The sequence below is a fragment of the Macrobrachium rosenbergii genome, chromosome 56, assembly GCF_040412425.1.
Source record: "Macrobrachium rosenbergii isolate ZJJX-2024 chromosome 56, ASM4041242v1, whole genome shotgun sequence".
NCBI lineage: Eukaryota > Metazoa > Arthropoda > Malacostraca > Decapoda > Palaemonidae > Macrobrachium > Macrobrachium rosenbergii.
In genome coordinates this window covers 13,652,472-13,664,383 of record NC_089796.1, presented here as the reverse complement: position 1 = coordinate 13,664,383, position 11,912 = coordinate 13,652,472, and the positions used below count along the sequence as shown (strand labels likewise).

Here is an 11,912-nt window from a genome sequence, read left to right as displayed (position 1 = left end):
ATGAAGGCATCACCTATAATGCTGAAAAAGTGTCGTAAGCAGAAAAATCAACAGCAAGAAATTACTGTGATATACAGTTCACTTCTATTAATTATTAACGCAAATAACATCAGTCAGCTGATATTGGAACCAGAAATAGCCGTATAGGGGAGCTTGCATTTGCCTATAAGCCTATGAATGCGTATTAGCATGAGTTACGGAAGGAATTTAGCGTTGTTGCCTAAACGACAGTTCTTTCCTTACTTCAGGACCTTCAATCGCTCCGAGTGGATTCTGATTGGGTATCTGAGCATCATCAACCACGGAAAATAATGGCCGCTGCAGGATTATCAGCCGAAACGGTTTTTGCTAATAGGTAAGAGAGAGAGAGAGAGAGAGAGAGAGAGAGAGAGAGAGAGAGAGAGAGAGAGAGGAGAGAGAGAAGGTATAATTGGCTGTCGTTCTGGTCATGGCCTGCTTGAATAAGGCCTATAAAGAGCCGTGTATTACGCACAGCCAGTCTCTTTACTAACGGGGAATGATTAAACTTTAATTAAACAGCTATAAGCAGAGTGAGTAATCCGTCACAAATTTAGTTCCTTTCTCATCTCCAGGAAACTTAAGAATCATACTTCAGTGAGCAACCTTTGAGGATTTATGCAGACTGGCGTACCATGACCAGCAGACAAAAGTCCAGTAATCGGGGACATTATCACACTTAACTAAACAACCAGAACTTTGCTGAGAGTCGCTGGGAGCAAGAAATTAAAGCTATAGAATACAAGATAATTTCGAAGCCACTTTATAACCTCTTTGGATTCAGTACTTTTGTTATTCCTGTCTTATTTGCCTGTGATTGGAAACTGTACCCAGAACTCGAAGCGTAGAAACAGTCTTTGGTTGATGTCCCTCTTCCTGATGCCTAACATCATGAGCAGTTTTGATTCTATTTTTTCTTCGCTAAAGGAACACTATACAAATCTTCGAAAACGTAGACATTGATAGCCAGGTTATCTATGAAAAAATCCAATTTTTTTTCGCTATTATAATCAGACAAAAAAGACAAATGGGAATTATGCAATAGGGAGCACGTTGCTAATAAGTTGATGTTTAAGCAACATCTTGACAGCCACTATGCATAGAAGAAATGATTGGGTATTTATAGTGCCATGGGCGCTTAGCTGGGAGTCAAAGATAGCCACCCTGCTACACAATCCCACTGCCTAGTATGCCTGTCTCTCCATGACATATCCCCAATCATGTCCCCAATGCTATGCGATTATTAGAGACGGACTGCGAGTTTGAATGCTTTTATAGACGGTTGCTTGTAACTGTCAAAACTGTTTCTTGAATGTCGGCTGGGGTATGATTGGTTGGTCTTGCACTGTGCTTTCATTTAATGATTTCCTTGTAATAGATGACAGATAAATACTTTAAAAAATATCCACTTTTGCTTACAGAAAGGAGAGGAGTTTTTTTCCCAAAGTCTCCTATATACTGATGAAGATGGTGCTCATATATATATATATATATATATATATATATATATATATATATATATATATATATATATATATATATATATATATATATATATATATATACATAAATACATGCACATACACACACATACACATATATATGTATGCATCTGAGGGAGAGAGGTAGGTGGTTTCGTCAATAATGTAAAGGTTTTTGTTTCTGTATTGCAGGCCATCCCTTCGAAATTCAGCTGTTCAATGCATTTCGTGAAGACATAATAAAGGAGTTCACTTTTTCGAAAGATATTCAAAACCAGGTTAGTGAGTTCCGTTTCGAGACCCATCCTTTTTTCCCTTTCTATTTCCTGCTTCCTACTGTCATGAGAATGACAGTTCCTTTTAAATATAAATATTAACATTTTTGACAATCGTCCGCCATGGGTGCAGGTAAACTTTAAAATTTTCATCTGGGTGCGCAATCTACTGAATATGTACATATCTAGAGATTCATGGATTCGACTCTTCATAAAAGCTGTAGTGGTATCTCTGGAGATTCAATATTCCTTTATTAAGCGTTTTACTGTACTTATCAGCATGTCTCTATTACTTCATTTTCTTTTACTGTACCTCCTCCATTCATATTTTCTTTTTCCATCTTGCTTTCCACCCTCCCTAACAATTGTTTCATAGTGCAACGGCGAGGTTTTCCTCCGTCATATCTTTCAAACTTTTTACCGTCAATTTTCTTTTCAGCGCTGAATTTAAGCCAAATTCCATATTCAATTATATTCAGTAAGACAGTGATGAAAAAAGGGCTACATTTGAGGTCATGCCAACGGGTGGCTAGTTCCTGTCTCAGCCGCTGTTTTCCAATAACTGAAACTATAGAAATATGAGACATTAAACTCAGGGCACCCTTCATAGGACAACCTACCCAAGATTGTGCTCATCGAAGCCAAGGAACCAGTAGTCAGGAGGAATTATGGTGCACTGGGAGGAAGTTACTATATTGCCAGAAGGTGGCTCTACAGGTAGTGCCAAAATGCCCTTTCTAGCTAGTTTTCGGAAATGTTCGGGTAATCACGTGTTAGGATTTAAAAGTGGTCGGTCGCATCAGTGGGTATGAAGACAAAGAGACAGAGATGGGAATGTAAGAAGCGAAGTTACACAAACGAACATGTGGAGGAGGGAATCATGATAAAAAGGGAATAAAGATATATGGCAACAGCTGGTTTTTTGCTTAACTTAAAGTAGATTTCATTTTTTAAGGCTTATTTGGTAAATTCAAATACAGTATTTTCGTAACTGGGAATCACACACATACCCACACCATATGTGCATAAGTAGATAAAAATCAATAAATAGATAAATATATATAATGTATATATACATAAGACACATATATTATATATATATGTTATATATATATATATATATATATATATATATATATATATATATACAGACAAATCTATAAATGTTAACACTGGTTGCCTTAGGGTAGAGTGAGCTTCTTTTAAAATATAAGTACTATGTACATATTTTCTTATTATTGGTGTTATGCAATGAATGACTTTGTATTGTTCCTTCAGAATTGTAAGTACGTTTTGAAAGATATAAATTATGAATTTCTGGAGCTTTCCTTGATATTTTCTAATATATCATTGCATTTACTTCTGATCATTTTTTCGTAAAAAGAATCGTGACGCCTACTACAAGTAAATCCTGAACGTTCTTCAGGAAATCTTGGCATATTTTCTGAGTATTTCCATTCGTAAAATTAACAGTATTGCCTTGACGATAACGCGCATAATTTATTAAGAATTTCCTGTCTTCTTTTTTGTTGTTGTATATTTGACAAGGCTGTTTCCTCTTTTTTTTTCCCATACAGGTCAAAGCCTTCTGGGCACAGCACAAGAGGAACGATTCAGAAGTGATTGTGGGATTTCATGTAAGGAGAACTGATTATATTGACTTTATTAAGGTAAGAAACAGCAACGCAAGGTAAGATTCAGACCCGACAAATAGTAAAAGTCTTGTTTCGGGGCCAAAATCTTAGTAAGCAAGATAATTAATGTTTTTGTCAATAAATATTTCATGTAGTTAGTTGTGTTTGTGTGTGTATATATGTGTATATATATATATATATATATATATATATATATATATATATATATATATATATATATATATATGTATGTATGTATGTATACATACGCACTCACAGGTATGCTGAGAAATTCCCCTGCACGTGACTTTCCTTCCGCGTTCTGCGTCTTCACTTCCACAAGTCTTCACGCACCTCCGGCTCCCCTCCTCACATTCTCATCCAGGTAAATCTGGATCTTCCAACCATTCTCCTTGGGGTTGTGCAGAAGGACATGTCCGAACCATCTCCTGCTCCCTTGCATCATTTTATTATCCCAATATGAAACTTCCTCAATTTCCCTTGTGGTATTTCTCTCTCTGTCTTGTCATCTGCTTCCTAATATTTTTCTTAAAGCTTTATCCTCCTTCTAAAATCTTTTAGGAAATTTCATTGTCATATCATGATTCATGTCTATAGCAAGACAGATCATGTGGCTAATTATAATTTTACATTCGTGTGTAGTTTCGGTATATTTGATTTCCAAATCTTGTCATGCCTGCCCATTGTAAATGTCCTTTTCTCAACTTTCACTAAATTTCAACTCAAGAAAGTTTGTGTCGGATATCATTGTTGCTAAATATTTGAAAGATTCGACCTGCTAGTTTCTTTCTCCATATGTTATTCAATACATTTTTTAATACTCTGTCCTCATTGGTTCTGTTTTTCTTAGATTTATCTTGAGTCCAATCTCTATTGAGCGAGCTTCGTAAGGCTTGAGTTTTGCTTTGTAAAAACAAATAGTCTGCGCATTCTGTCTAGTTTTTATCGTTACTCCAATGGAAATCTTTTCCATCTCCATAAAAAGGACAAACAGCAAAGGTGAGATAGCATTTCCCCGTAGCATCCTACTATTTACCCCAAATTCACTTGGCAAGTCTCCATCAACAGTGTTCCTCAATAGGTGGGTGAGTTTCATTCTCAGCTAGCACTCTGCTGGCCCCGCGTTCGTATCTCCGACCGGCAATGAAGAATAAGAGGAATTTATTTTTGGTGATAGAAATTCATTTCTCGCTATAATGTGGTTCGGATTCCACAATAAGCTGTAGGTCCCGCTGCTAGGTAACCAATTGGTTCTTAGCCACGTAAAATAATTCTAATCCTTCGGGTCAGACCTAGGAGAGCTGTTAATCAGCTCAGTGGTCTGGTTAAACTAAGGTATACGTTTCTTCCGTAAACGGTACTTTGCATATATTTCGTTCATGGTAATTTTAATTTGTTGATCTGTAGACGCCGTCACATTCCTTCTTGTAACCACCAAAAGCCATCAGAAATAATTTTGAAATTCCATATACTTCTGCAAAATATGTCTCTGTGCAAATATTAGTTCTGTGCAACGCCTGCCTTACCTAAAACGTGATTTTTAATTAATTATCTCCAGCTTATTGATAAGACTCTACACAATACTTTATATATACATATATATATATATATATATATATATATATATATATATATATATATATATATATATATATATATATGATGAAACAACAGAGCGAAAGATCTTCCTTTACTGTAAATTATTTTCAAAGTGAAACATCATCTACCCCATTGTTTCATCTTTCCTTGTGGCCACATACTGTGTTTATACATTTTTTAAAGTTGCCCTCAATTTACATGTTTCTTGCCCATCAGCTGTATTATTTTAAAGTTTAATGTTCGCTCATGAATGTCCCATGGACCGAATATTTTGCAGATTGATCTTAAAGAATCAATCTCCTGAATAATAATAATCATCATCATCATCATAGCCTAATAATCAAGGCTATAATATGTATTACATTAAAGAATTTCTATTTAGACTCGAGCAAAAACTCCCCGTCATAAGGTGTTCTTTTCAAAGAAAATCGGTAAAAAAAAATGAGGGGGAAATGTGTCTTTCATTTTTTCCCTAAAATATTTTTCCTGTAATTCGTGTTGAAATTTACCGAACTTGCAAAACTTAATATCTTGATAAGCAAAGGTAAGGGCATAAATTGAAACGCTCTACATTGATGCCTTATAGGATCAGATAACATACCTTTTTATCCTTTCTTATGTATATGAAACATGAATATTGATGTGTAGTTAGTAACTCTTGTTGTGGATTAATAATTGAAATTTGCTGACAGTAAAATAAATTTCAGTGTTTGGTATAAATGCGTTACATGAAGAAAGAAAACGGAAGAAACGTAGACACCAAAGAAAATCGAATTTATTTTATGGGAAACTATATTGCTCCGGAAAACAGTTGCTCGAACGCTCCACGGGACACGTATATTGGAAATGAATAATATTGTATTACCATTAATATTAATTATTATGCCATAACGTGAGAATATAGACATTTAATTTGCTAAAAATTCGTTCCCTAAAACCGTTACCCAAAATACTAAGGTCAGTAGGACAGCCAACCAAATGCCCAAATCTAGCCCAGGCCCGAAGAAAACAAGAAGGGAAGGGGAAAGGGAGAAGAGCAGCTTTTAGCCGTAAGAGATGGCAGTAGATCTGCTCTTTTAGAAATGGAAGGTCATAAGTCAGGAAACGGAAGCAGGAATACAACTACCAAACATCATTGAATAGTCTTCAGCCTTGGATGCTCAATATTCGTTCCTTGTAGTGTTTGTACCGAGGTTTACTTTCAAGCTCAAAGCATGATTGCCTTTCATTTATCTGACATGTGATTCATATATATATATATATATATATATATATATATATATATATATATATATATATATATATGTGTGTGTGTGTGTGTGTGTGTGTGTGTGTGCGTGACTCACACGTGTGTATGATATATATATATATATATATATATATATATATATATATATATATATATATATATATATATGTATATATGTATATAGTATATATATGTATATATATGTATGTATATATATATATATATATATATATATATATATATATATATATATATAATCATTATTCTCTTATTCTGCATATATCGGTTTTATTACATGGTCATTAAAGTCTGTGGACATTTACTTGGTAAACTAATGATTTTGTTCTGGCTGCATTTCTGGGCACATCTGGAATTAGCAGTGATAATCGAACAAGTGTATTTCTGAGGATTACTGAGTGTTGGAGTAACCTATCATGACCTAATCTATCTTAGCCAATAAAAACTTCCTGACTTTGACTGAAACACTTTTAATAACGCTGCGTCTTACCCTTAACACCTCACCTTCTGAGCGTAGCCAGATTGAGGGGAAAGAGGAAGACACTTTTCCTGTTTAAATTTTGGGGAGGATAGACTATTAGCTCTAACAAATGTTAAAAGTACAAATTATACCTGATACCTGACAATCTACATTCCACCAAAAAGCTGCGGTACATTTTCAGAAACTGCGTCATGAATGCAATGAAAATATCTAAATTTCACAACAACTTGCACATCTTCGCTAACTTCATGCTGAACCTCATATTTAAATTTCACAAACAATTTGCTAACTTCATGCTGAACCTCGTAACTGATGATAGCGTTTCTGAAGTTGGGCCCTTTTTCCAGATGTTTCAATCGAAGATGCCCGAACACGCTTACTTCCAGCGAGCAATGGCCCACTACAAAAATAAATTTCCGAAGGTTCGGTTTCTTGTGGCTTCGGACGATATGGATTACGTCAAGATGTCTTTTGCCGATCATACGGATGTGCTCTACACTCCAGGTAAGTAGTATAGTTCTCTCTCTCTCTCTCTCTCTCTCTCTCTCTCTCTCTCTCTCTCTCTCTCTCTCTCTCTCTCTCTCTCTCTCTCAGCTAAATTTTACTAAGGATTACACATATATGCCTTTTGGGCTCCAAATTTGAGGCAGTAGGCAATTCTCTGGCACTTCCTGTTTCCAAAGAATTAATTGATTGCATAGCACTCCAGTCCCGCCACCCTCTCTTTTGTATTTCAGTAGAATTTTGACAGATGACTGTATGTATATATAGTGTATATATGCACAAACATTATATGGAGTATATATATATATATATATATATATATATATATATATATATATATATATAATAGTATATATGTACATATATATACATATATATATATATATATATATATATATATATATATATATATATATATATATATATATATATATATATATATATATATACAGTATATATGTATATATATATATATATATATATATATATATATATATATATATATATATATATATACATATATACATATGCAACGACAGAAGTCAATGCATAACTCAAGGAAGACAGGTCAGATATGATTGGAAATGGGCTGGACCTGAGACGTCGCATTAATCTGGAAAAATTTCCATCCGACGTCTTCCTTGTGACTCCTTTGAATTATATATATACATACATTATATATATATATATATATATATATATATATATATATATATATATATATATATATATAAATTATACATATATACATAGATATATATACATACATACATACACACTGTATATATAATATATATATATATATATAATATATATATATATATATATATATATATATATATATATATATTCTATTTCACACGATTTATGAATTTGATGAATTTTACAGTAATTCTCTGACCTCGTAACTTGTTGGTAGCGCGTTTAGCCGACAACTAAATGACCCGTGTTCGGATCGCGAATCGGACGAGAAGAGACTAAGTACCTGATTGATAAACAACCGTCGTGCGTCGCAGCTATGATGTGGAGAAAGAAAGAGAGAGGAGAGAAAACTAGGAGTAAGTATTTGTTTCGCCAACAAAATGTATTTCATCAAAACGGGAGGCCTCGACGAGGTAGTCCTCGTCCTACTAGGGTGAAACCATGCAAAGATATTCAGATGACAGATATTCTCTCTCTTTCTTTGGCCCAGTTGCGCAAGTGGTAGGCTCGTGTTTGATCTCCGGACTGGGCGAGGAGGGAAGAATATGGGCGCATTTCCCTCCCAAAAAGCAGTATGATTTTGTTGACTAAAGCAGTGAATTATGTACCTGGCTGTTGTTCGGTTTTTGTGGATCGCAGCTGGGATAGAGACAGAGGAAGTGGCAGACGAGAGTGGTCGGTTTTCCGCCGAGATGTGTCACGTCACATCATTAAATTCTCAACCTCCCGTCTTTGGAAAAGGAGTATGACAGGCGATGATCTTCTAGTGCAGTTATTTAGACGATTTGTAGTTATTAGTGCATTGTTTAACAGGTGAGAAGTACCTGGTAAAAAATGTTCTTTCAGACGACTTTTTCCAAGACGGGGTAGCTGGCAGTGACTGTCTGACGCTATATTTGCGTGCTAAGTGAATAAGTTAACAATATGCCAGGTTAACAGAACTCGCCTTGCAGGTGTCTGTTGGGCGACTGTTATGTTTATTATTACCTGTTTTAAACAATATTTTTATTACCCTATTATTATTATTATTATTATATATTATGTAATTCAACGATTCACGAAGCCATATTATTTGGCCCTCATAGAGCTCGGCCGAAGACTTGCTGTTAAATGAAAGGTGAAAATTGGAGCAAGGCAAAGCTAAAGAAGTTTGCAAGGAGACAGGAACAGACATCGGAAAATGGGTAAAAAAAAAAGAATTGTGTCACACAGTCACACCGGAAGTTGAACGTGAACTTCCTGTAAAGGATAATTTTATTTGTTTTTTAATCAAACACTCATTTTCAGTATGACCTTACCAGTTCTACCAGTTCTAAATTCTGTGTGCAATTGCAGGGTCTCCCCCGGAACTAGACATGGCCCTTTTGGCTTCCGGTAACCACAGCATCATCACAGTGGGGAGCTTTGGATTCTGGTGTGGCTATCTCGCTGGAGGGGAGGTGGTCTACCCCAACCTTACCGCTAGGCACGACTTCGTATTCCAGAAGAGTTGGTACGACCTCGGACATCTCGATTTCTTTATACCTTTATCGCCATACTGACACTTGAAAAAATATATAAAAAGAGGTCGTCTTAAATTCAGGTCATCAAACTAGACGGTGCAACGGCAACGATTAGTGATGGACAGAAGTTGATTGATAAGCCGAGCCCCTGTCTTCATATATAGGTTTAAATGAATGAACTTCATGACCATCGATAGGGACCGTGTACGTGTGGCTATGAGTCACAGTGTGGCCCGAGAATCCAGCAGCGTGATGGAGCAAATAGGTCTGTGAAGTGAAGACGTTCTGTCAATACTTCAGTGATTGCTATAAGGAGCAGCAAGCCGTTGCTCAGTAACTGTGATCTTGTGATATATTTGTTCGATGACATAATACGTTTAGTCACTTGAATGCGTGAAGTTAGGATATATATTTGTATGCCTGAAGATTTATTTACTTAATTACAAAGATTAAACTCGAGAGAGAGTGTATTTGTTTTCTTTGTAGATTTTATGTGAATGAATTCTTTACACATCTTGAATAATTCAACCTTAAGGGAAATGGAAAATAAGTTGATTTACTGCTTATTGTTTAAACTGAAGCAGTGCCCACGATTTAACACGTCTGCAGATATGGAATGAAGAAAAACAATGTAAAAATAGTGAAGTACCTGTCCCTTTGGTTATAAAAGTCAGGGTCTTGAGGTCTTGTTTATAGTGAAACTTTTCATTCTCATCAACTGTGACCCACATCAGTTGACTGGCAATCAGATTATTAAATGCATAAACCAACAGAGGTACAATGAGTCAAGGCGCCTGCGTATCTCCGTCCTTCTTAGCCCAGGATTCGAACCCAGATCGTGCCAGTTTTAATATAGAGAAGACATTTTATTACAACATGATAAAATGGGAACTTCTCCCTGAATGCTTAATCATTTTTGTCAGTGAAGGAATATTTTGAAAGTTTGCAATTCGTCAGGTACTTTCCAAGGTTAGTTTCTTTTTTAACACATAGCCTGGCTACTCTCCTATGGCAAGCTTACCAAGAAGAAAAAATACACGCATATACTGTACAACATATATATTATATATATATGTCATAATCCTTCGTAGATGTTGATATTAATATCACTAATGATACATTTCTAACTGAAGTTTATGATGCAAGAAGATATTTTAATTTTGAAATACTAGGATTTCCCGCTTTCGCGCTAATCCACAACTTGATGTGACTTTGGAGTCACATGGAGTCATATTTTATTTTCGATTGATAACTTTCCCTTAATAAACTGATTAATAATAAATATCCATCATGAGTGCTTCAGAAACCTATAAATAAATAAGTTTGAATTTAGGATGTGTCGTACCATCTGTGAATACAATTTCAGTATGAGGTTATATTACTGGATTGTGTCTTAATATCTGAAATCTTACTATTCATCTAACTTTATTATCATTGTACATGCATATGTATAACCACCTATCATGGCCATTAGTATAATTTTATTATGAATGTACATTTTACATCCTGAGTGAGTGCATTCAGTACAGTATTGGATATTATGATGATAATTGATTATGTTTTTATGATTATAACAATTACATTTAATTTTATGTCATAATTTCTATTTATGGAACTGCATATTACAGGTTCAGTAAGCAATTGAGGTTCTGCATTTTTACACCCTGTGGATATATATATATGTGTACACACACACACACACACACACACACACATATATATATATATATATATATATATATATATATATATATATATATATATATATATATATATATATATATATATAATATCTCTTCTATATTTTATTTTGTGGTATCTATATATATTTTATCATTTCTGTGACACTGCAAGCTACTTTTATGATGACAATACTACTGATAGTTTCTCGTTTAACGGTAAAATTAATCTTAAACTACTACCAGGTCGAAAGTCCTGGCCTAGATGCATCATTAATGGCCTGTGTGTTTGTGTTACTCTGGTACTCCATGTCAGTATTGTTAAATCATTCAAATTAGATGCCTTACCCATTGCATTTTCTAAGTATCTGATGACGAGCCGTTATGTAGGTGTATGAAGCATCTAGTGTTCTACTGTATATAGGTGGTTCATCCACGGTTCATACCTTATAGTGTTAACTGCAAGACGTGTGACACACTTTCATGGTATACATAAACTGCAGTAAAATTTGCTTACACATTAGCTGTCTCTTAAAGGTATAAGGTTTTATATTATTATTAATAAAGTAGTTTAACCAGAACCACCGAGCTGACTACCAGCTCTTATAGGGCTGGCCATAAGGTTTTAAAGAACACAGGGGATTGAGTTAACAGTTCATGCAATGAGAAACGGCTGGGACGCCGCACAAGGTGCCCTTACAATGAGTAGTCCTATAACTGCGTTTCCTTCTCCCGCAAGCAACACACTT

At 34.9% G+C, this 11,912-nt stretch overlaps 1 protein-coding gene across 1 annotated transcript; it reads left to right on the top strand.

The window, feature by feature from the left end:
* LOC136836653 (galactoside 2-alpha-L-fucosyltransferase Sec1-like) lies at positions 1–9,950 on the top strand. The gene is made up of 6 exons (XM_067101124.1): positions 1–66; positions 325–355; positions 1,692–1,777; positions 3,352–3,444; positions 7,124–7,280; positions 9,318–9,950. Exons 1-6 carry the CDS (start codon positions 1–3, stop codon positions 9,521–9,523), a joined length of 639 nt encoding a protein of 212 aa, XP_066957225.1. The 3' UTR covers positions 9,524–9,950.
* Positions 9,951–11,912: the final 1,962 nt, after the last annotated feature.